This window comes from Taeniopygia guttata, chromosome 3, assembly GCF_048771995.1.
Source record: "Taeniopygia guttata chromosome 3, bTaeGut7.mat, whole genome shotgun sequence".
Classification (NCBI taxonomy): domain Eukaryota; kingdom Metazoa; phylum Chordata; class Aves; order Passeriformes; family Estrildidae; genus Taeniopygia; species Taeniopygia guttata.
In genome coordinates, this window is record NC_133027.1 from 73,212,373 (window position 1) to 73,238,275 (window position 25,903).

Consider the following 25,903-nt stretch of genomic DNA (forward strand, 5'->3'; position numbering starts at 1 on the left):
GCTGCCGCTCGCAGCCGCGCCATGAGCCAGCCGGGCGGCAGCGGCGCACACGAACGAGGGGCCGCCGGCACCCCGCACCGCCCCGGGCCCGCCGCCGGCACCCCGCACCGCCCCGGGCCCGCCGCTCCAGCGGCCCCGCGCCGCCGCCCCGGGGCGCGGACGGTCACCGCGGCGACGCCCCTGCCTCACCGCACTCGGCTGAGTACTGCTCCGCCCACTCCCCCGCCGGGCCGTGGCGCTGCCGGTGCCGCTCCTGCTGGAACAGGGACAGCGCCGGGTAGCGCTCGGTGAGGGCGAGCGCGGCCCGGGCCAGCAGGGCCAGCGCGGCCAGCGGCACCCACGGACGGCGCACCAGCGCGCCGGCAGGTGCCATCTTCACGGCGCGCATGTGCGCCTCCTCGGCCGGGAACACGGGGTGCCCCGCCGCCCCTCCCACGGGGCCGCCCTCGCACTGCCCCCTGGGACATGGAGTTCTCCGCCGGCACAGTCGAGCGTCCGGCAGCGCCAGGAAAACCACACCTCCCGAGATGCAGCGCGGCGCGGTCCGACTCAGCGGCGCTCCCGAACACGGAAACGAGGAGGCGGTGTGGAAGCACTGACAGGGGTGGGCGTGCTCCCGCGCGCGATGGCGGCGCTCGGTGCCTATCGCTGTATCGAGTGCAACGAGGAGGCGACGGAGCTGTACCGGGACTACCAGCGCGGGGTGCTACGTATCTCCATCTGCGTGAGTCGGAGCGGAGAGCAGTGGGTGGGGGAGGCCAGGAATGCACGTGGGAAGCTTGGACGTCAGCAGGCGGTGGCGCGCGGCATGTGGCAGTGGGCCCGGTGGCACGCGGGCTCTGAGCCCCTTGGAGCGCCCCCTGCTGCCGGGCTCGGGCCGGGCCCGCGCGCTGTGGCCGCTTTCCCCGAATCCAGGTGTCCTGTGAGGACAGGCTGGGAGAGCTGGGCCTGTTCAGCCTCGAGAAGAGACGACTGAGAGGGGGACTCATCAATGTGTACAAATATCTGAAGGGAGGGTGTCATGAGGATGGAGCCAGGCTCTTCTCAGTGGTGCCAAGCAATAGGACGAGACGCAATGGGCAAATACCGATGCACAGGAAGTTCCACCTGGATATCAGGAAGAAACTCTTCACTGTGCAGGTGACCAGGCACTGGAAGAGATTGTCCAGAGAGGTTGTGGAGTCTCTCTCACTGGAGATCTTCAAGAACCACCTGGCCTCAATCCTGTGCCATGTGCTCTGGGATGGCCCTGCTTGAGCAGGGAGCTTGGGACAGATGACCCTCTGTGGTCCCTTCCAGCCTGACCCATTCTGTGTTTCTGCAGGTTTTCTGTCTGCTCTGCTTCCCAATGTCATTTCCTCACGTTCCTTGGGTGCACCTGTGTGGTGCAGCTGTCCTGAGTGGCCTGCGTGCTTCTGTGCAGGGCAGTGCAGTGCGTCTGCTGCTGTGTGCTCGGCCTGGCTCGTGCTGAAGGGCAGATCTGAGCGTGGCTCCATGGTTGAACACGGCTCCCGTGCCACTGGACCTAAATGTCGGGGTCCGAGTGATGACTGTTTAAAGGGATGTGGGTCCTGGTCAATGGCAAGTTGAACATGAGACAGCAGTGCCCTGGCAGCCAGGAGGGCCAGCCCTGTCCTGGGGGGGCATCAGGCACAGCATCACCAGCCAGGCAAGGGAGGGGATTGTCCTGCTCTGTTCTGGGCTCATGTGGCCTCACCTCGAGTGCTGGGGGCAGTTCTGGGCAAAGCAGAGTAAGACAGACGTAAAGCTATTGGAGAGCATCTAAAAGAGAACGACTAAGCTGGTGAAGGGTGTAGAGAGGAAGCCATATGAGGAGCAGCGGAGGTCACTTGGCATATCCAGCTGGGAGAAGGGGAGGCTGAGGGGAGACCTCATTGAAGTCTACAACTTCCTCTTGCTTATTAATCTGGTGCTGATAAACAGATTTAAGGCAACCTCGGAGCCAGTAGATGGCACTCATTCCCCTTGGTATTTAACCATTTGAGGACCAAAGATCCTGGTCTGTTGGACTTGTGGCATGCCACGTAGAACCAAAGACTTAAGTCCCAGTTGCTGTATGCATCACAAATGCTAAACTCATATAAAAAGAGTAAAGAACTGAGTAAAAGGAAGAGCAAAGAATCACACATTCCTAGCAATTTGGAATTCTGTCCACCTTTCTCCATGCAGGCCCAGATCTGTACCATTTTTCACTGACTCATGCCAGTCTGTTTCCTCTGGCTATGTTGTGTCATCATGGTTCAGTTTCAGTTCTAGTTGCTCTTATGTGGTGTATGTTATATCGTCACAAAACTTTCCCTCAATTTCTGGCCACTCAGGCAGTGCTGAGAACCGGAGACATGTTAGGTCATGGCACATAGAGTGGAGATGAGAATGCTGAAAGATTGCCAAGATCAAAAGATTATTTCATTTGAACTGATGTGACTTTGGGTTTATCTCTGGACGGCAGGAAAGCCATACTCATGTCTCCAGCTACCAAGGCCCCATGGTTTCCAATAGAGCAATGCTTGGTTTGCTTTTTAATTTGCAAGGATAGTTTTGTCACTGTACCAGCTCTCTACAGGCATTCTATTCCATGCACACAAAGCTGTGCTCTGGTCAGAGACCTGGAAAGTTGTTCATCATGCTGCTGACAATGAAAATAGTCAAGTACTGAATGTCCTTTGATACCCTTCATAGACTTCCATGAGTAGTGATAGGAGTGTGTCAATGTTATGAAACTTCTTTATGATCAAACATGAAAATAATGATAGCTTAGAAGTCTTCACTTAAAAATATATGAAGACCCCACTCATCAGTGTAAAACATAATTTATATCAGTTATGCATAAAACATAGAGTGTAGGCCTCTGAAAACTTAAGAAAAGCTGAAGGTATTTAAGAAAAATTGAAGGTCTGAGGTGAGATTTGAAAGTGTGATCACTCAGCCTGAGAACATTTTTTACCTGTCTTCGTGGAGTGAGAGCACAGAGTAATCCACTGTAGCATTAAGATAGAAGTGAAAAGTTAATAGAAAGATTGTATATTGATACTCAAAGTGAGGCCAATGGGCATCATCTAGATATTTTTTTTGTTAAAAAGCACTTGTGTTTCATTCCCATTTTCAAGTTGTACCTGGAAATACTGGCACCTTAAGGGGGAAAAAAAAAAAAACCAAACAGACAACAACCCCAACATTTGTTACATATAGTAAATAAAATAGAGAGTCCCAGAAAACTGGGAACAAACAGAACATTGTCAGGATCATCACTGTTTGATACTGACCTACAGACTTTCCCCAATAGTATTTTAAAGTTATCCTTGATACATTAAGAAATCTGCATCTAAAAGGTCTTTGCCATTCTCAGGACAACCCTGTCATTCAGCACTTCTTGGACCATTATCTCAAGGTTGAAGAAGCTAAGTTCTCCCAGCAGCAACTTCTGTCTAGCCCTACATTTATTTTAGGATGTTTTTAACCTGATCTGGATGTGATTTTGAGGTGAAAGATTTAAATTTGAATGCATAAGCAAAATACCATGATTTTGTATTCTGTTATTAATTTGTTGAAGAGAGTGAATTTTTTTAAGAGGCAAATACTAAAAGCTTCCATTAAGGAACATGCGTTTCCAGCCCACAATATTAGAGTACAGTTTTGGAAATTCAGCCTAATGTTGCTTAAGTTTAGTTACTGCTCTTAATACAATTAAAAGTTTCTTTGAACTCCATATTGTAATTTTAATGTGGGCAAGCATTAAAGACCTCACAAATGTCATTATCCACCCTGGGAATAAATTTGCAATGGATGCTGAAGGAACTAAAGCAACTTTCTTCTATAAAACATAGAAGTCCATACAGTACACTTGGGTTGGAAATGTCATGCTTTTTTTAATAACTGTGCAAGGTGGCTAAGTGCCATAAATTCCTCAAGTTCTTTTTGAATCTGTTTTGTTTAAGTAAGACCATTTTCAGCTTAAGCCTATCCCAGACCTCTGGCATTGCACATTCCTTCTTGCTGGAGATTCACTTTTAGTGGATGAACCATTTTCTCATCCTGCAGATACTAAGCTGTGGAAGTAGCGTTACAAGAGACAGTTGGACCTCTTCAATATGGTTTTTGTTCAGTGGGATTACTGAGGAGCAAGAGGGGAGGGTGTGGAATCTCTGGGCATGTTAGGATTGCCTCCAGTGCAGGTGACGTTTGGCACTCACTTTGCATCTCCTGGGTCTGGGTTTAGTCCTGATCGATGGATGTGCTGATGTGTTCCCTATTCCCAGAGACAAAGCGATGGTGAAAGTAAGCCTAGGTGGCTCCTTCTATAGCAGGTAATTATTTTAAGACCCTTAATATTTAATTGATCTGTAAATAATACAGCAAATCTTTACTGAATATATTACAAACTAAACATTAAGAACAGTAAGGAAAAAATACTGTTCAAATAACACTGCTGCTACAGTAATAATTCTGGGGTGTGGAGTGGGAACACGTTTGGCTAACCTGAAATAAACTCTGCAAAGTGCAATAAATACAGAAAGAAATTAGCAAACTACTTATTCAGAAGTAGAAGGAAAAGCATGCAAACATTTTAAAAATTTGGTTTTCAATTTCATATATGTTGTTATGTTTAAAAATAAATGCTCCAGACCACCAGACCATAACAAAGGAAAAGAAATTATTTATTGCAATATATAGAGCACAGTCAGGATCCCCCTTGTGTTTTGTAATAAGAAAGCCAAATTGCCTGAGCAGTGCACACTTCATTTAGCTGTTCTGCAATTAAAAAATAATTGAAAAGCTTTTTTTTTTTTTTTTTTTTTTTTTTTTGCAACAAGGCAGAGAGACCTTGCTTTGAATGCAAATCATTTATGTGATATGGAAAAGAATCTGTCAAGAGTACAAAGATCATCCTGGAAAATAACATATGCTAATTTTATGTAACTATTTACAGGCCAACTCACTACTGGAAAAACAATATTTTTAATTTGCTTTCTGAAACTGAATGCATCTGAAACTGGGCTGTTTTGTTTTTCAGTCTACTGTGACACTTGGCTCCATCCCTAACAAAGAATCAATTTCTGAAAGCAGCACAGCTAATGTGTTTTATTATTTGAGGTTGCAATTGGGATTAAGGGCACTCTCACAAGAGCCTTTAATTTTCCTAAGAACCTATGCAAATGGGCCCCTGTTCACGTGGAAGCTATGTAAATGTTGTTACAATTTGCTGTATGTGTAGTCCAGCAAAAAATTGTATCTTAATTTTGCCAAACTCCAAACCCTGGAGAAAGGTATACTATAATTTTCTAATGCCCAGAGATTTGCAAATGTATTCCTGATATGGTTTTCATGGTAGTTTTAAATCAGGATGAAGCTTTATTCTTCAGTGTGTATTTTTACTTACTATCATGTCCTATGGCTTCTTCTTCAAGAATTCTTTTACTTTCCACAAACCCCATCCCAAAATATTTTTATTTAAAAATAAGTAATGTTTTAAAATTAGAGAGATTAATCCAAAAGTAGTAACATTCATATACTTTAGAAACCTTATCCTTCAGGGACAGAAGGTGTTTTCTCAAGTAATTGTATCCTGTATTGTATAGGCACACATTTGTGAACACTGTTTCAAGTTGAATATCTTTGATGAACAAAGCAAGAGTTATGTCTTTTTAGTAATGATTTATAAAAGGCTGATAAATGTGAAGTTTGAATTAACATATCAGTGCTTTTTTTTGGTCATATTTAATACAACTGAGACTTTAAAATGTATGTTACTTTCCTTAAATGTTTTGGATTGCTTTGATCAAAAAGAAGCTCATGTACTACATTATGAAGAAGATGGTCACTTTTGAAGTTTTCGTTTTTCTTTAATTTGCCTTTCCTAATTGGTTTTAAATTTTTTTGAGATAACTAAGCAAACTTCTAAGTTACGAAAGTGGAAGAGTTTCTTTAAAAAACAACAAGCATAGTCAAATCTTCCTAAATATTTGATTAGCCAAAGAGTTCTTAAAGTAATAGCCATTTAAATTTGCTAGAATATTGATATACTTTTAACGTATCCTTTTTTAGGGGAGCACAGTACCTGTTGGACTTTCGTATGTCACTATCAAACGTTCATAATGTTCCTTAAATTTACCGAATCAGAAGATGTGTAAATAGAATTTTTGGTGTGAAGCTTGACTTTTTTCTTTTGCAATGTAATCTGAAAGTACCTTTTAATCAAAGTAGTGTCTATTTTTTCAAGAAAAAAATACCAGTTACTTATTTCTGATGCCAATTACATATTTAAGGCACAAGTTGAAAAAATGGCTAAAAGTGTAGAGAAATCCAGTTACCTCTTTCTCCTGCTTTTGTGATAACTGAGACACATCTTTGAGAAAGTGCAAAGATGAAAAAGCTCAGTTATGTTAAAGATGTGCCTTCTTCATTCATTCTGCCCAGGCCACTGACTAGAGCTGTGCAGAACAGCAGTGGGGAACTAGACATGGGCACCAGGATTGTAGTTAAACTGCCTGACTAAAATCTTAAAAGTAAGTGTGCAAGCAGTTCTCCATAGTTGGGCTGCTCATACTAATCTTCTCTCCAAGTGTTAGTAATTATCAGTGTCCTCAAAGTTACATCCCTTTAACTAGCTGAAACTATCTGGTGAAACGTGTGTACTTAAACTGCATCAGTCCTTGCTTGCACTGATTTTGCTGAAGTTGGACTTTACTCACAGGTTTCCTTCCTGGGCATTTGAGGTTGGTGTCAGATGTTTTAGTAATATAGCTGGAAAAAATAATGAAATAGCCAGGTATGGAAAAAATTCTTCCTAGAGGGCATATTAGTTCTGTAGTATACTAATGATACAGCAACCATCATCCAATTAGTCTGTAGCAGTGCACACACAAGTCTTTTGCAGCAAGGGTGGTTTGTAGGTCTGACAAATCCCTGGGTGACTGGCTAGGTCACTTGCTTGGTAAGCACAGAGGATTTTTCCTTCTTGCAACAGAGACTCAGAAATAAAGTATCTTAGGAATATAAAATATATTAAGAACAGGTCTGTCATCTAGCTCTGGAAGACAAAAATACTAAATTCAACATAATTTCCACAGCTGCAGAGAAGGTTTGCTATTTGACTGCCAGAAGCTGTGGGGCAGAAGACACCACTGTTTGTATAGTCATTTGCAGCAGTCTCTGCAGTAAATTTCTGAATTGTTGGTTTTGCCTGGATGGTTGGTCTGATAAATTTTCATTGTCTAAAAATCATTTCAGCTGTAAGTGAAAATTTTTCAATACCTCTTAACTGCAAATTTTTTGATCAGTGTTTGATTGGGATCCTCTGATTGAAAATACCATTCTTTACTCGGAAAAGATTTTTGGTCCTGGTCAGAAACTGTTCTGATGTAGAAGAATTTGAGAGCATAATAAAACTGGATACTCTTCATCTAACCTTTATGACACCCATTGTGTTGAATAATCCTACTTTGTCCAGTGCTTGTGTGAATAAACCTACTAAAAAAAATTGCACTTGTCTGATGCTTCATCAACCCAGAGATTTGACATATGCAAATTACTACCTGTAATAATATGTTTATGATTTTTCAGTAGAGAGAAATTCAACAAGACACTGCCTCTAATTAAAGTAGCAATTTCTTTTTCACTCTACTGAATCTTATAAGTGTGGTCTTGTGTTATGCCCTTTTCCCATCTAATTAGTGGCAACTGACTCTTTGGCTGTGTATCTGTGTGAAAACTACATTATCAGTATTCTGAATGTATTGGTGTTTGCTTAATGATGGAAAACTGGTTGAAACAGACAGACAATTTAACAGTAGGGAAGAATAATGCAACAGCAAAAAAACATTTACTGTCTCCTTGAAAGGAAGAAAAAGGTAGGATAGGAGGATAAAGCATCTCTGAAAATAAAGAAGTGATAGAAGAGAAGAATTTTATTTCTAAAAGATACTCAAAAGAACATAAATAAAATATGCAGTAGATGAGCCATGATCAGTTAACCTTTAGCATAATACTGGTGCATTTCTTGAGTCTTAGAAAAGTAGCTTAGTTTTTTGCATCTGTGGAGCACAAAATGGTAACTAAGTCCATTCCTGCATATTTCATTATTGACCTTAATCCAAACCCTGTAAAAATCAGTAATAAATCTTTCTATTTTATAAGGGAACTCTGTGTGTCAAGTGTAGTGTCAAGGGAGAAGAAGCAATTTTTCTGGGTGGATTAAAACTATATTGAAAATGAAGATGACATTAGGGAAAAAATAATAATAATTGAATTGCTTATTTGTATTTATCCAGCTGTACTAAGATCAGAGAAAAATTTTATAGACTTTACTTTTTTTTCCCCTAATTCTTCTTATTTTGTGATTTTCAGAAATCCTGCCAGAAACCTGTGGATAAATACATTGAGTATGATCCTGTTATCATCTTGATTAATGCTGTTTTATGCAAAGCACAAGCATACAGGCACATTCTTTTCAATACAAAGATAAATGTAAGTTGCTATGTCCCTACCTTGTGGCTTTTTTTATTAAAAATATACTTAGGTTTGGTAAGTCTGTTGTAATAGTTATAAAACTTTAAAGACTGTTCATCTCCTGCACTTCCACAGATTTCAGCAAGCTGAACCCGTTATATCATGAATAGAACACATGGAATCTCAAACTCCCACTGTTACTCAGACAGCTTCTGTCTTCACAGAAGTGATACTGCAGTACCAACAAATACAAAGTCATCTTACTACAAACAACTGTTCATGCGGTTTTCTACCTAACCTCTAACCTGCCTATCACGTTAATTGGTGCTAAAAGGATGATGTGCTAAATTCCACTGTAAGAGAAAGACCTAATTGCAGATTAATTTTCAAATTGAATTTCTGTTGAAACAACTCTTTTTCAAATGAACAGTAGGAGTATAACATATCAAATTAACAATACTGTGCCAGTTAAATTTACTGTACTAATTTCTCATAAATTTCTTTCTGTGTAATTAACCATGCCCTCAAAACCAGAGCAAAAGATGGTGGCTTTCACTTGAAGTGTGGTTGATGCAGAATTACTTAGTTGGGCTGGCCAGCCTGGAGTGTAGAAGTATAATGTTTTAGTATTGCATATTTTTACTCTAAGGACTGATTTCCCAGGAGAGGGAAGCTAATCTAGAGTGAAATCTCTAAACATAAGTATGTGTGTTCATGTTGGTACCTCTTAGCCAGTTCAGTTTAAGCAGTGTAGATAAATACACTTGCTTCATCTTTCAAGCATAAATCTATCTAAATATTTTTAATTAAGTCACCTCCTAGAGATTGGTAATGATGTTTCCTGTGAGGCTTCTGCAAGGACTGTCTGTGAAAAGTTCATCTATTAAAATAAATGGAGTTGAATTTTAAACTGGCAAAGTCTGTGCATGTATGTGCAGTTGGCATAACTTGCCTCCAATGGAAAATGTCTCCATTTTCTTCAGCACAGAAATTGTTATGGCTTGTTTAAATCTGTATAAGACCCGAAGTCACCTCATATATGCACTGCCTTATAGACTGTATATTGTGGAAACATGCTAACTGTTGGCCCTCACAACATAATTTTTGACAACACTTCAGAAGATATTTTAAATAGTTTTGTTTGGTTATATTGCTCCCTTTATTTTTGGTGCCTTACCCTTATATGAGCTAAGAAATATTTTGGTATAACTACACTACCAGTTTCTTCTAATGGAGATAGTCCCAGGGAAAAAGAGAAACAAAGCTACTTAAACCAGTTTGCTGAATGGAGTAGTTGCCCTTAAACAGAAATTTTAGATAGTATATTTCTGTGCTAGCGATGGCACAATTTTGGTTTTTCATTCCTAGCTGAATAGCCTTCCCAATTTTAATAGTATAGATCAGGCCTTAACCACAGTTATATACCCTCTTCTATACAGAACTGTTCATGCAGTTTTGTGCATGTTGTAATTTGACTATCATGTTAACAGATGTTAAAAGGATGATGTGCTAATATAGTGGGTCAACAGAAGTAATTTTGCTTATATACTAAAGAAAAATAATACACCTACAGCGTTTGTGTAGAGGTGTTTAGATGTATTTTAAATACTGATTTATTGCTAAGGCTTTAATTTATGCTGATTTAATACTACTCCTTTTATTATTCTTTCATTTCCCAGATTCATGGGAAGCTCTGCATATTTTGTTTGCTCTGTGAAGCTTATCTCAGGTGGTTGCAACTACAGGATTCAAGCCAAAATACGGATCCTGATGACTTAATCAGATATGCCAAAGAATGGGATTTTTATAGAATGTTTGGCATAGCTTCTTTAGGTAAGATTGGTGATTTATATTATATATTCTTTAAGCATTGAAGAACTTCAAGCCCATGCTGCAAAAATTGATACAGAATGGATGTGATGTCCAACCCAGTATGGTTACACAATTACACACATACTCTCTAATTTGCCTGCATTTAATGCAAATGCCTGTTTTGGTCCTGATGACAGTTCAGACTGATACAATCAGCATGAGATATGAAGAGACTGAAAAGTGGCAATATTCAGAAATCTTTGCCTCATATCTCTTGACATAGTTTGAAGATCAGTGTAGAGTTCAGCCTTATTCCATGTATCTGTTGACTTCAAGGTTTATTATTCATTAAGGTGATACAGCTATTCCCAATTGTTTACTTCAGTATCTTCTTGAGGTTGTTTTTTTTAAACAAATACAGACCAGTGTAATCCACAATTAAGAGTAAATACTTCTGTGCTCTAAGACTGCACTTGAAGGCACGGGAGTGGTTTTGTTCTATGCTGGTTAAAACAATTTTTCTCATACTTTTTCAGATGTGATAGTGTTTTAATCAAACTTGCAGACTAAAACCAATATTTTTCTTACACATTCAGAGCTTAATTTAAATCCTTTATTGTCTGATGTTGTTTTAAGTAGGTTTTTATAATGTCAGTAAAAATATTGAGCTGATTTTTCAGTAGTGACTCATCTATTACAATTATTGTGGGAGTTTCTTTGACATCTGCATTAATGCCAGCATATCACAGGAGTGGTGTCAAAAAAAGTCTGGTAGCTCAGTGGTGTTTTCACCTTCATGTTCTTTCTTATTCTGGATGAAAAGGGTTCATTGCTGGTGATCTTTTGCAAAGAAGGATTGATTTTGTTTTACAGCCTAACAGACAGCTGAAAAAAAACCCTCTCTTGTTGCTAAAAAGTGAAAGTGAAGAGGTTCTTATGCTTAACTTCCTCTGCTATATGGAGTCAGAAATCACAAATATTATAATTCTCCACATAGAATCGTGTGATAGAATTACTCTGAATGTCGTGATACTGAATTGGTTTAAGAAATATTTGGCTATTAAAATGAACACAGAAGATAGAGAACATTTGTATTTGCCTGTGGCTTTTAAAGTGTGACTCTATTGCATTTGGGACATGTCATTGGAACATGTCACTTAAATTCAGTGAGATCTGGACTTGATTTTTGGCATTTTGTTCTCTTTTTCCAATGCCTCTTATTTCCTTTCAGAACAAACTTTATTTTTCATTGGCATTTTTATTACCTTGTGGTGGATGACACCTGAGATGCTGAAAAGAAAGTCTGACTTCATCTTACTTCTCAAAGCACTGCTGTTGTCCACCTATGGAAAGCTCCTGCTAATTCCAGCTGTTATTTGGGAGCACGACTACACACCTTTGTGCCTTGCATTTATAAAAGTATTTGTCTTGATATCAAACTCTCAGGCAATTAGAGGTACATTTTTGCATTTTATATACTGCATTATATGTATAGAATATTTGTGAGAGACCGCTGATGTTACAGAAGTCATTAGTATTGTTATGTTTTAAATCTGTATCAGATACATGAATGAAATAGCTCTAGTTTAAAACTGTGTTCCTTAAATTTTAATAGAAAGTGATTGAAACAAAAAAACATTCTAAAAGGAAGAAAAAAAGTACCTCTTATCTCACCATTATCTCTTTGTATATATGGTACTATATCCACCAGATCCATCTGTTACAATTTGAGGCAACTCATGGATCATTAAAACATAAAAATAGATTTCTTTTGAGTGTCTGAAAAATGAAAGTTTCATATTAATTTTATTAATGTCTTTGGAATATAGTGGTTTAACAAATTTGTGTGATTTCTAATGCACACAAATTATTATGAATTCTCATATGATTTCTATGATCTTCTTAAATGGTACATGATAAATTTGTTCTGGCTTTTTTTGCAGTTACATTGAACTTGAACCGACTACTCCCTTGGTTTGCCATCTTCTTTGGATTAATTTTGGAAAATGGTGTGGTCTGCTTGTTCCAGAAAATGGGATGGGATGTTTGAAATGTCAGCCCAGTGAAGAAATACTAACAACATGATGATCATTTTCTAAGAATGATCTCTGCCAGCAGGCTACAAAAGCCCTGTTTTCATAGGGATAAGAAGGTGATAGATAACAAAAAAGCATTACAGGTTTGGCTATTTACTGTGCTGAGCCATAAAACTTCAGCCTTAGGTTGCTTATTTTCCCATTAAAAATATGAATGTCTCACTATCCTAACAGTTTTGTAAATCTAGCTGCATAGCTGTGGCTGTAAGAAGAAAGGTACACTAAAAAAACCCAGCCCTGCTACCAATCAGTGCATTTTGGCAGAGAGAGGAGGATGAATTGTTCCCTTAAGAGGAAGGGAGTCAGTGGAAAAATGTAAAAGCCAAAATTTATATTTCCGCAAAAACAGATTTTCAAAGAGAAAAGTGAATATTTGCAAATAGTTTTTTAGAGAAAAAGCAAGTACTCCAGAGTGAAACTACAGTGGGAATACCAAGGTGCATTCTCCGGAATGTTTGTGTAACAATCCAAAATAATAAAGTATCTAGTTCTAGACTAATCTCTAGCAATGATAGTTTTAAACTGGCTTGAAATTCTAGGTGATCTCATAAATACTTGAAATTTTGTGTGATCTCATAAATGCTGCTTTGTTCTGAAAGCTGAAGAGAACTGACCCCCAACATGCAGGGCTCTTAGGGATACTGCTTCTTCTGCATTTAAGTCACATCCCCCACACCCAGTCCTCATCTGGCTATTCATTTAATGGAAACAAAAATTGAAACATGAGGCTATTCAATAGAGTAGTAGTTTAAAATTTAACAAACAAACAAAAATGTTTAGGCCTAAATTAATGAAGAAACATTTGTAGACGTTCTGCACCTTCTTCCTCAGCAGGCAAAAGGAGAGCTAAGTGGCCCACAAAGGAACTGACAGAATCAGTTTCCACAAGACAGTAAAAAGGGCACAAACCCACTTTTGTGCAGACCAGTTTCCATTCATTCCATCCAATATTTTACTCTCCTGCTTGAGTTCTGGAAGGCTTTACTGTCCATAGGGATTGCTTCCATTATTTGTTTTCCTCAGATGCTGTCTCATGTCTGTGTTTTGCAGAATGAATCAAAAAACATTTTGCAACATTTTCAAGTTAATTCCCAACAGGTTTAGAGTAAGTCTAGATTATGACCACAAAAGACATCAAATGTGTTTGTCTGATGGAACTGCCCATGCTACGCAAGTTACTTGATCAGAAAAGCAAATGGTTGCTGATTCTCTTTTACTAAATCAAAGGCTGACAGCCCTTTTGTTGTGTTACACTTCACAACTTCCTAAGCATGTCAGAGAAAGCAAAAAAACCAAAACTGTAGCTTTTTTAAGTATGTGAGACTCTTAATTTGATTGGTAATTAATTAATTTCCTCAAGTCAAGTCTGTTTTGTCCATGACAGTAACTGGTGACTAAACTCTCTCCATTCTTATCTCAACCCATGGGCCATTCATTTTGTTTTCTCTCCAGTGCCTAACAGGGGAATGACAGAGCAGCTTTGGTGAGCATCTGACATCCACACTGGCACAGGCAGTGGTTTCAATCTAGAGGCTGAGTGGAGCCCACTTCAGTGTAACTAATGCAGGTTATTATATGTAAACATGATGCTGTCAGCGGCAAAATTGTAAATACAATGTATATAAATTTTATTTGAGGACAATCTTCTTAAATTAAACTTCATTTTGAATTTTTAAAAACTGATTTCAGGTATTTTCTGAGGTTTTTTTTCAGAACACCTAGAATGGACATGAACGCATTCTGAAAGAAGCAGTGTTTACCTATTGTGTCACATACACTGATATGTATCAGTTATGCACTCTGTAATGCTGCCAGGAGCCACCACTGCCCTTACACAACTTTGAAGCAAGAGAAGACAATTAAAAGCTGCAGAGCTGTGGAACAAAAGCAGGTGTGGTACAGGTTCTCAGTCTTCAGAGGCATCATTAATAATGTAGGGCATTCAGCATTGTTTGGTGTTAAAGTTACTCCTTTACCAAACCTAACATGACAAATACACTAGTATTCATAAATCTAGGGGGAGCTTAAGGGCACCCACTGGGGAGGGGGGGGGCAGCTGAGTGCAATTTTTATGCTTTTGAAAGCATATGGTGCTTCAGAGAGAACCAAGACTATTTTAAGGTTCTTCCTGTTTAAAACCATCACATCTCTCTTGCTTTTACTCTTTATTGTCTTTTGAGCGTCTCTTTTTTCCATAAACTTTTTGTAATGAAACAGGTAACTGTGCTGGAAGATGGATGGCAAATAGCCCTTTCTGGGTATCGTAATCTGTTTCATTAAGTTGTAGGACAGGATTTATTTGAGTTAAAAATACAGCAGCCTGGGAGTGAACCTATAGAAACTCTCTGAGTTTTGCTAGGAATCAGAAGGGATATTGTGGCCTATGGAGCAAATTCAGAACTGAGTTGCATGAAATGCACAGAAAAACCAGGGCTGTTACTGAGACTTGGATTAAGCAATGGCTTAGTGATTGCACAGTGGGAGCTGGGAACTCCTGTGGGTCCTTAGGCCATGTAGCAAGTAATTAGAAATTAGTGTATGCAAAATTTGAGAATAACAGTAAAAGCTAAGGAGGGTTAAAAGAGAAATAAGGAGTCTGGCAGACATCTACAAAATGAAGATGGCAATAAAAACTAAGGAGATAGCGTCTCAAGAAAAATATGTATGAAAATATGCAGTATAGATGTTTATATCATTAAGCAAATATAAAGACATTCTACTACCCAGTTTACAAATGATGAACATGAAAGAAGAGTAGTATTATCTGCAGACATTTTTGTAATAGTCTAAGTGACAACACAACATAGCAAAATATGTTTTCCAAACAGTAAAATCTATGGTTTCCCTGGAAAATATACCAGTAACCTATTACCTCAATGGTTTGCACTGAAGCCTTGAAAATACACTTTTATAAGACAGAATTAGCAACTGTACAGAATTACAGTGAACAGGAAGAGCTGTGCAACAGCAGAGCTTCTCCCTTTACTCTGCATTAGTGTGTGCTGCATTAGGCTTTGCTGGTGCAAGAGCTGCCACCCTTGTGCCCTCCTGCACATACAGACAAGGGAGCCCTTTCTTCCATACAAGTCCTCTCTCAGAGGCATATAAGCTGCCATTTATTACCCTAGTCTTCACCAAACTGAAAGTAAAGCAGGGCATCTGTACTGGAAAACTATTAGTTGATTTCTCATAAAACAAGCAGGCCCTTGTTTCTCAGGGGCTCGCCTGCTTTTGCATTCCTTGAGCACTCCCCAGCTGACTGGTGTTAAGCACTGCAGTGCCAATCTGGAGTTGATGAGGAAACCACTGTTGATTTCAAAACTGGAAGGAATACACAGACACTCTTACATATGTGTACTTTGATTAATTTTTGTTTTTTAAATCACAAATCCAAGCTGTAAAAAATGAACATCCATCTTCAGTTTGGAGAGTGAAATTTGTGATGAAAAACAGATCACAAAATGTTTGTTTTAGTGACTTGGTATCAAGGTCAATTCAAGATACAACCACAAAAGCTATTCAATTCAATTTATTTCAGGATGATATCTCTTAAAACCTAAACAGTCCCACAAGCTGGGATTGTTCTGAATCTTGTTGAGCTCTGCAAAAATTCACATGGCAGGAGAGAGAATTAATGCATTCCTCCACTGCTAAAAATCAGTAGGATTTTTGTTTATGAATTAATTTGAAACTCAGGTTTCTGCAGTTAAAATTTGCAGGAAGTTGTTTATAACAAGATTCCCATTTTCTCTCATGCCTCTTAGCTGTTCTGACCTTCTTAGTCTTTCTGGTAATGCTTACTATATTACTGAGGTGGCAAGAAAGAAGATACGAACATAAGGAGCTTCATAAAATCTTGATCTGCTGTCCTAAATTTGAAAAGCTGTTTTTGAACTCTGTGTAGACAAATGACAGGTCTGCAAAGCAACTTGGGAATACTGCTAATGATATTTTAATTGCTATTCATTAGAATAATAGCTATTGTTTAGGTTTGTTTGGGTTTTTTCCCCTGGGTAAAAATGTGGTTTAAATTCCTTTACATAGAAGCATAAGAGTGTGAACTTAAGAGATTTTACATGTGCTGGCTGCTGCTGAAATAAATCCAGATGATCCCCTTGATTTCTTACAATCTCTGACTGTAATTCTGAGGACATTTTTAAGGCAGAAGAACTGCTTTGCTGCACAGAAGTGCGTGCCATGGCTCTCTGAGCACAGGACTGGGGACCTGAATTAATACCTGAATCCTAATCCTGACTCTAAGACTGACCAGTGCTGTGACCTTGAGCAAGTCATATATGTGGCTCCATAAAAAGATTGTATCTCCACCATCACAGGATTTGGGGGAGGATTAATTTGTTCATGTCTGCTTAGAAAGATGAAAAGCATTAAGTCCTTTCAGCTGCAGGTTGTTAGGAGTTAGTCAACACCATGAATGTCAGATATGAAACAGACATGCCAGGAGCCAGAGAATGTGAATATTAAAGGTGACATGTTTAAAGTCTTTGTTATACTAAGGGGAGCTTTAATTCTGACCCTTGCTGGCATGCAGTTCTGGAACCTAAACATCTGAAGAATTTTAGGAGTATATACAGCAAGTCAGTGATCCCTTATTATGATTTTGAAGTTATTGCAGCTGTTGTGTGCCAAAATAAATCTGAAATTAGTTTAAAAACTTGGAGCAAAGGGAACTGGCACATTAGCTGATCTTACTTTCAGCTAACTAGAAGAAAAAATAAAGTACTTTATTTGACAGTTTGAGACTTTGAGATAGAAAGCACTGGTACATTTTGCAGAAAAATATCTCTTAAAATACTAAAAACCATTGGTATCTTTTCAGTAAACAAATTCAATAACATTGCACAGATTTAAACAAGAAAACAAGACCTCAACAACATATAAGCACTTCTACTCACCTTGCACTCTTTTCTCAGAACTGCTTATTCACTCTGTAAGCATCTGTGGGTGTTACCTTTATAGTGATTCCCTACCAGGCAAACTGCAGCCCATCTGATACTGTCATACATGCATCACTCCTTAACTTTGATCCTTTCTTTGGTCTCTCACTTCTCTTCCAGAATAAGGCTTTGGTTTTAACCATCAAAGCCACAGATGTATCATGTCTTGGCTACAGTAGAGATAGTCTCTCTTTCTCTCAGTAGGGCTACAGCGTTCTTTTGATCACTGAAAATCAAAAGCCAACAGAAGTGTAATAATAACTAGGAAGAAAACATTTCCCATTGAGAACATGCAGTGGATAATAACATGCCACATACCAGCACCAGAAAAAGTGTCTTGGATTTTGCAGGATAGGGACCAAAAGAGAATGTATTACATTGAGCATACGCTTTATAAATTTGTCCAAAGCAGGAATCTGTTTCCCTCTAAGGACATTTACCCTACTTAGTAGTGTGAAAATGGCAGATGGGTTGCACAGCAAGGAAAGCACAATCTGCCTCTTACTCATTTTGTCCTGGGAGGGAGCAAAATGAAAACAAAACACTGATGATTCATGAAGAATTTTTTCAGAAATGGTGGACATTATTTGAACCCTTTTCTGTAGAGAAGCAAATTAACTTAGCTGTGGACAAACACAATGGCAGGTATTCATTGCTCTACACAACCACATGACAAGACTTAGTTTGTACTAGAACTCATCTTTTCAAATGTATTCTGCCCTTCTTTAAGTGGATTTTTCCCTAAAAGAGTTTTCTGCTCAACTGAATTGTGCAGTTTATGTAAATGATGTGTGTGTGTGTGTGTGTGTGTGTGTGTGTGTGTGTGTAGATGGAAGGAGAGGGAAGGTCAATCCTGTTCCCACAGCCTGTGCATTTTCTGCCTTATCTGTGTATGAAATGGTGCAGCTTCTGTCTTTTAAAGGTCCTACATTGAAAGAAAAGGCCATCAGCAAGAAAAGCACCTTCCTCCGACAATAGTTTGAGTATTGTGCCACAGAACAGATTGTATCAATGTAAAAAAAAAAGTCATGTCCCTTACAAAACAGTATCAGAAGTATGTAGCTATCACATCTCCCTTCTGTGTTACTCAGCTACTTTTATGTAACAAAATGCCAGCATGGTGATTCTAATCTAATTCAGCTGCACAAGCACTTTGATTGAAATTCAGAGAGGTGTTTTTAATCCTCTCCAACACGACCTAATAGAGGATGGCAAAACAGGAAGCCCTCGTGTGCAGATCCTTCCTCACTATAATGGCAGGGTGGAAGGTGCCATCTGTCATTTCATGACATTATATTGGAAAGTGCTGTCTCCTCTAAACTCTTTGCAGCAGCTGCTCCTGAAGGCTCGGCTCTTTGTCCTGAGCAGGCAGCTGCCTCTGCCACCCCCTCGGGAACAGTTTTGTTTTCACAGAATCGGGCAGGGCGAGAAGTGATCTCGGAGGTCATCTGGTCCTTCCGCCAGCCACTGGGATGGATAGGCACTCCTGACAGATGTTCTCCCTGGCAGGCAGAGATTCTGGCTCTCTGAGACCAAAAACCTAAGCTGCCTTTCTCCTAAATTAGGAGACCTGTCAGCCCCCACTGCGTGTAGCAGCAGTTTGATGCCCAGTTGTTTTTCAGCTATGACTATTTATTCAAGTAATACAATTGTGTGAAAATACAATATTTTACTTGAGGAATCCATTGTGAAGATGGTGGCTTGGTCGTTTAGAAAGTTTCTGTCCTTCAGTTTTATTCTCCAGGTTGCACGCTTCCTATTCTGCTACTCCTTGCTTAGACTTGCTAAACCAGTGACACGAAAATCCATCAAATTCCTTGGCTGCAAGGACCACAAAGCATTGAAGATTTAATTTGAAATGAACAAGGCAGCCTGCACCTCTTTGGATCTACTACAAACTTTTTGTAAGGACATGGGCCCTGGGTAACACATCATTAAACTGAAACAAAAATACAATCAGTGCCTACAAATGAAAATAATCTGGAGACTGAGAGAAAGGGCACAGTGTGTTGAGATCTCTGTTCCTGGAGAATAAGAGCATCCCTACAAATGCAAAAGAAATTGTATCATAAATTTTCATTAGTGGGCACACATTTTAGCAGATGCTTATACAAATAAATGTCTTCAGTAATAACGAGATATGCTTGGCTTCTCTAACACTGATTGATGCATTCTGCCTGTACACACCTGCATTCGAAAGCACAGAAAAGAGTATTATTCTCCATGAGAAGAAGGAACATTGAAAGCTTCAAATAGTCCTGTATTTGCAACAGAAATAGAAAGGACTTTTTGAATGACTGGCTAGTGATAAGTGAAAAGTCCCATTGTATAACCACACAAAGCACTGGAGAACCGACAAAGCTATTTACATATGAGAACTCAGACCTCAAGCAAACCCTATAAGAAAGGGCATGAGACAGGATAAAAGATATGCAAAAACCAGAATTCATTCTTCCCCACAGAGATTACTGCAAATTTCTACTTCTCTCATTTATCCTTAAGGGTTAATCCTGTATGCAAGCAACTGTGCAATGACGGTCTCCAAAAATACACTAGAACTCTGTTTATAAATGTCTTTCCTCTAAAAATGCACACAAATTATACATTGAATAGGTGCTATATATTCCATGCTCTCTACAGGTTATATGAATGATGCAATGTATTTAAGGAAATGCTTCCATTTGAGCATTATGACTAAGTATCAGAAAGAGCAAGGTTATTTTATAGATACAAGATTATTCATACAGGACAAAATCCACATGGTAGCAGAGCTTTGATATTCTAATGCTATGAGAAATTAATTTTCTCTGATTTTATACACTATTTCTTCAGCTGATTCTGATAAAATGTCCTTCCCCTATACCAAACTATTTTAATCTTTCAGTTGTTTACCTTTAGTGCAACATAGCATTTAAGAAGTTATTTTATCCCACAATAAAGCCTTTGATGTTGTTTAGGAGTAATGGAACAGGTTAAAATGTGGTCCTGTTTAAGCTTCTACTTTACCTTTTCAAAACTTTGCTTGTTAGCTCACCTCTGCATGCAATGTTTGAATTTTCCATTATCCATGAGGCCTTTCAGTACAAATAATTAGTGCTTTGTTAAAATCAAGATCCAGGTAACCAAAGATACTGTAGAGTTGAGAATAAAAAAAACAACAAAATAAACTGTCCCTGTCATCCAGGTGCTTTCATAACTGAAGTAATGACCTTATTACACTGCCTGCTTGTAAATGATTTAAAAGGTTCTGCTGTTTGACGAGTCAGAAGAGTTTAAGCAAGAGCTGGTAGGGCTCAGACAGGCGACTTTATTGTTTGTGACATCGCCTGGTATCTTGAGCCAAAAGGAGCTCACAAGCTCTTACTCATGTGTCTACCCAGATAATCACAGGGACATTTCTGACCTGTGGAAGAAATGCTTGTGACTTCTGAAAGTGAGTAGTTAGCACTGCAATGAGGATTGAACTGCTAACATGAATTTAAGGCAGTGGTTTGACATAGAACCGAATGCTCTATGCACCAACAATTCCAAACAATCTGCTCCAGCCACTAAATTCTAACAATCCTTTACTTGCATGGGATTTTTCCTCTCATATTAAACTGAGGAATTCTGAAAGATTACATCCTCTTGAAGACATTATCTTAATAAAGTCTTAGCACAAATGCATTTAAAATCTGTGGCAAAATTTCAGAGAAGAGCCAAAATAGTCACAAGTCTGTGCATTTCAGTAGCAGATGGCTTTGTCTTTATAACTTGCATACCAACCTTACCTGAAAAATGTAAATTCTACTGCTAAAAGCACATTCCTCTGAAATCATATGTGAGCTTCATTACTTAGGGCTGGTTGTTTCCACATTCATTTTATTAAGTTTCATGAATAGAACAGATCAAATAGAAGGGGCCAAAAACCTAAGGGAAAGGGGCTTTTGCAGTGAATATTCATCCCCTCCAAAGTTCGTCTGTCATTTAAAACCAAATAGTCAAACTCACTGCTGAGTGAATCATCTCAGTGAGAACCCCCTGCTAATCCTCTTAATTCCTCACAGGATGCAATTGCCCCACAAACTGCAGGTGCCAATCCAGCACACACCCAGCCTTACCAAGGCTTTAATCACTAGAGCACATCTTGGTTCTTTGCGGCCACCTTGGTTTTTCCAGACCACCTCAGCTCAGGAGAGTGTGTTTCTGTGTACAGATCCCCCAGGCTCTTTCAGCCATGGCAGAACCTAGTCCTCACAGCAGACCCTGAGTGTTTGTAAAGCTACCTGCAGAGTTGGCGTGGCCAGGATCATAGAATAAGCAGTTAAGAGGCTCTACCACATGGGGAGTTTTGAAACTCACAAAAAATGTTGAAATCAATAGAAGATGACTTTGCAAATAAGAGAAATATTTTAACCACTTTGCTAAAAAAACAAGTTATTTCCTTAGGTCATGCAGCGTTGTCCAGAGTTAAATGTAGTAACTTCAAATAAACCAAAGATATTGGATGGAAAAATGTACTTCTGAGAAGTTACTTTCTGAGAAAATGCATGTTGTATATGAAAAGGAATATGAACCTCAAACTGCCGCGGTAATGTATCCTGTACAGGCAGGCATCACAAAAACAGAGTAAATTCTTTCTAAGTGGCTGAAGGTCACAGAGAAAAGACCTGTTGTTAGGGTTCCCTTTGGCACATACCTGATTAATCCTTCCATTTCACATTCCTCCCCAGCAGCCAGCTGAACAGCAGAGTGGGGGAATTAGTTTCCTTTGCCCTCAGAGCAATCTAATGCAAGGAAAATGGATTTAGCTAGGCAGCTAAATAAAGTCAAAGAAAACATGTTCATTTCTGTTAAGCAAGAGTGTGTACCTGCAACAAATGACCATCCTTTTAAAAATACATGACAAGTAGTGTAACCCCAGTCTCTAAAACAGGTCAAAAAAGGACATGAAAAATCCCCCAAGGTGTCAGCAGCATAACTAATCAAACATGGGACTTTAAAGAACTCATGTCCCAGGACCTCAGCATCTCTTCCAAACTGTGCCAAGCTCTCACCTCTAGAAACTAACATTTCTCCCCAATGCTCTTCCAGCATCCCGCTGAGTCCTGAGCACCTGGGGGTTTCCCTGAGCCCCTTGATGCGTATGCAGTTTTCATCCTCACTTTCTAAAAGATGTTCTGAGACTCACCTCTCTCCCCTCACGCCCCCTGGCACCCAGCACTGCAGTGCTCCAGCTACTGCAGAGCTGCCAGCAGCTGCCTGACCACCCAGCTTTTGCCTTCCGGCAGCTGGGTGGCCAAACAGAAGCCAAAAGGGGAGTTATACCTGTGATCCTGCCCAAGGAAGAAGCAGTTAAGTCTCTCTCTCTCCTCCAGCTCCAAATTCTTACAAGGTTTCTAAGAACAGAGCAACTTTCCAACTTCTGTCCTATCAGATCTAGTTTATAGCACACAGACTGACAGAAAATGTCTGGACAGATTTACTACATATACTTTGTTTCCTTAGGATGAAGGCTAAATGTGACACAAAACCTTAGGCTTGTAAATAGGTACTAGGTGGATCAATTATAAGCACCGTGGGGGCTTTGCTACTCTCCTCATTGCATTTAAAATTTGCAAACTGTCTTCTTTACAAGAAATTGTAAATGTAATTTTTAAGAAATCAACTTATTTTAGAAGTCACATAAAATGACTTGGTTACCTATGATTAGGAACTAAATTAATTACAAATCACATAATAATTTTTGCCTAATTCTTCTCCTAGTCTTCCAATTTCATGACTACACCAAATATTGTACTAAAGCCTCAACTTTAGCAAGCACCTAAACTACACATAAACTGAGTGCAATTTTGCCCCACCTTTATTGGAAAACTCTTTCTTTGAAGCAACATTCATTACCAATTATTCCAATGATTGCCTACTGCATTGCAGTGCATTAAAGCAGTACCTTTTAGTAATACATTTGTAGTGTGTATTTGAATATCTCCTTTATCTTAGCATGCAGCTGTTCCACAGTCTTGGAAATAACAGCAGTTCTGATTTTATGAAAAGGTCCCTGCTTTGAAGTCAATCCACACTAAAGTCAATAGCACTGTCAGTGACTTCACCAGGATCTGAAGCTGAACCTAAATGCTCAGTCTGTTATATTAGCCTTAGTATCAGTCACCCATTACTTTTTGGCACCCCCATTCTCCAAAGCAGAGCACTCCTTCCAGACTCTTCTCTTTTTGCAGACTAAGGAAATTTCCAGGGAACTAAACTGTAATGTAATTATGACAGTATGACTCTGCAGTTGTCATAGCAATGGAATGAGGGTGATATGCTGTTGAAATAAAAATAAAACTTCAAGTACAGCTAATGGAGAACCAACAATTATTTCTAACTGCTTCACCACATTTATAGGCCCTTTGGAGAAAGACCATTGAAGTCACACAGGGTAGATTACCCTCTGAACTACTGGACTCAGAGTTTCCCACCTCTGGGCAGCAGGAGCCTGACTGTTCTTGCTTCCTTGTAAACATGTCTTTTCCCGGGCCTGCTCTTTATTGCATGTGCTATGTGGCACTGGAAAAGTTGTGCAGCGTTCACTGGGTAGAGAATTTCCAAGGGTTTCTTTCATTGTATCCTTAAAAGGTACCCTGAAAAACTAAGGAGTTGAGATGAACTGGGGTTACGGAGTCAAAATGGGAAAGCTGTGCTGGGACATGGTTTGGACCATGGGTAAGAAGCTTTTGTAGTAACTTCACTCCGTTCCATCCACCAAACTCGGACTGAAGCTGCCTGTAGCAACTACTAAGTATTTAAGCTACACGTTCATACCAAGGACCTCTCTTTCAGAGCAATTTCCCTGCTTCATGCTGTTATAATGTGGTAAAGAGATACAGCTCACAACTGCAACACCAGGCATGCTTATAGACTTAATAACAAATTTCTTCTTTTTAAAACCTTCATCTGGCTAGCCAGCCCTCGTGGCATTTGAGTCTTCCTTAGGAACACAGATTATAACTTCTCTCCCACGTAAGATGATGTATTTAAAAGGGACAGGGTGTTGAAAACTTAGCAAGTCCTTATAATCCATCCTGTTCTTCAGTCCAAGTTTTGTGGAGTAATGCTTTAGGACTTTTATTCTTCCCTTGGTACAGGGAATACCAGCCAAGCGTTCCATGTTGCCTAAATCATAAGCACAATTAGAAACATAAATAATTTTGCTTTTTAATTTATGTAAGAGAAAGTACTGTGAATTTTGCTCAAGTCTATTCTCACCACCAAGACTATTAAGGAATGGCACTGTCTAAAGTTCTGTAGAACAGAATCATTTGTTTTAGTAGTAGACACAGGATTTTCTCCTGAATTCAAAACCAAATAAAATCCAATTCAGACAGAGAAGCAGGAAATTCCATTCCAAATAGAGGTAGGTGGAACTTTTTCCAATGTAATTCAAAAATTGCTTTCTTCAATCCAGGCTGAGGACTAGTCCTAGTTTTCTTATGGGAGGGTTGGGAAGGGGGATAGGGTTTGTATTCACTGAAAAGGTAAATTAAAATACACACAACATTAGAAAGTTATGCTAAACATCATGCTTTTTATTTTTGGGGAAAGAGCAAGAAAATAGCAGTACTTCAACAGACTAGAAAAAGCCTCATGTATATACTAAAAGCACAGCAAATTATACTAAAAGCTTATACATTCTTAAGTCAAAGCATAAAGTTGCATGTAAATATGTGTGTGTATATATATTTATACATGTATACACACATAGGCACACAACTTTTAAGTACAGATATAACTATCTGAATTATCTGTGTTTTCCTTATCATTCAGTTTAGTTTGGGCGAGTGAAGCAATTAGACCAGAATTAACACTAAAAAAATATCCAACCACTGCCACAGAATAGATTAAAAACTTATACACGTACACAATTACAGCACAGTCTTTACTCTTGTGGCCTTTGAACTCCACTAAAATCAGCCAGTTTTAGAGGGAACACACCCTGGAAGTCTCTTGGCTTTTATCACTGAAACATCCTAGCCTTTGTTAAAAACTAACAGAGAAGCTAATGTGCTCTCCAATTCTTCCTGCAAACTGCATGCATGCCAGACATGAACCATGCAAAAACCCTTTGAGGTTTAAGCCCTTAATTATTACCTTGTGTCAAGATTCAGGCACTGTGCTTTACAGCAATCTTCAGAATTAAATTTAAGAAACTAAAATCACATTGAGAGTTGATTTTACTTAAAATAGAGATGGGTGAAAACTCAGATAGTTGGCAACTCTCAGCTGATTAAGCATTTCACACTATGAATTAATAAAAACAATCAAGTGCTTTAGTAAGTTCTGAAAACAAAAATAAGTTATATTTCAAAGAACAAGTTAGTATAAAAAGTTTTAACATATGCAAAGTATGTGCTCAAAATACATATTTCGCATTTTTAAAAAGAGCTGTCATCTACCTTACAGCAACAAAGTTCACCCAGTATAAAATATTGCAATTTATCCCATTGTGTCACATGAGAGGTTTCCTTATTCTTCATATGATCAAGAACACTTGCACAAGAGTTCATGTTATTCCATGCCACATAGTGGCAGACAGAC

The 25,903-nt window shown here is 39.2% G+C and overlaps 2 protein-coding genes across 3 annotated transcripts in view; one reads left to right on the forward strand and one right to left on the reverse strand.

Annotated features, from left to right (window-relative positions):
• TTC13 (tetratricopeptide repeat domain 13) overlaps nt 1-388 on the reverse strand; it is a 39,420-nt gene extending 39,032 nt beyond the window's left edge. For both annotated transcript variants that reach the window (XM_030268312.4, XM_030268311.4), the window contains exon 1: nt 190-388. In XM_030268312.4, the coding sequence (XP_030124172.4) occupies nt 190-388 (199 nt within the window). The remainder of the gene's footprint in view (nt 1-189) is intronic.
• On the forward strand, nt 387-14,057 carry ARV1 (ARV1 homolog, fatty acid homeostasis modulator). Its single transcript, XM_002190392.7, is given in 6 exon segments — nt 387-420; nt 423-724; nt 8,365-8,484; nt 10,146-10,299; nt 11,510-11,734; nt 12,222-14,057. Coding segments are annotated over 6 exon segments (942 nt in total). The 3' UTR covers nt 12,329-14,057.
• Nucleotides 14,058-25,903: the final 11,846 nt, after the last annotated feature.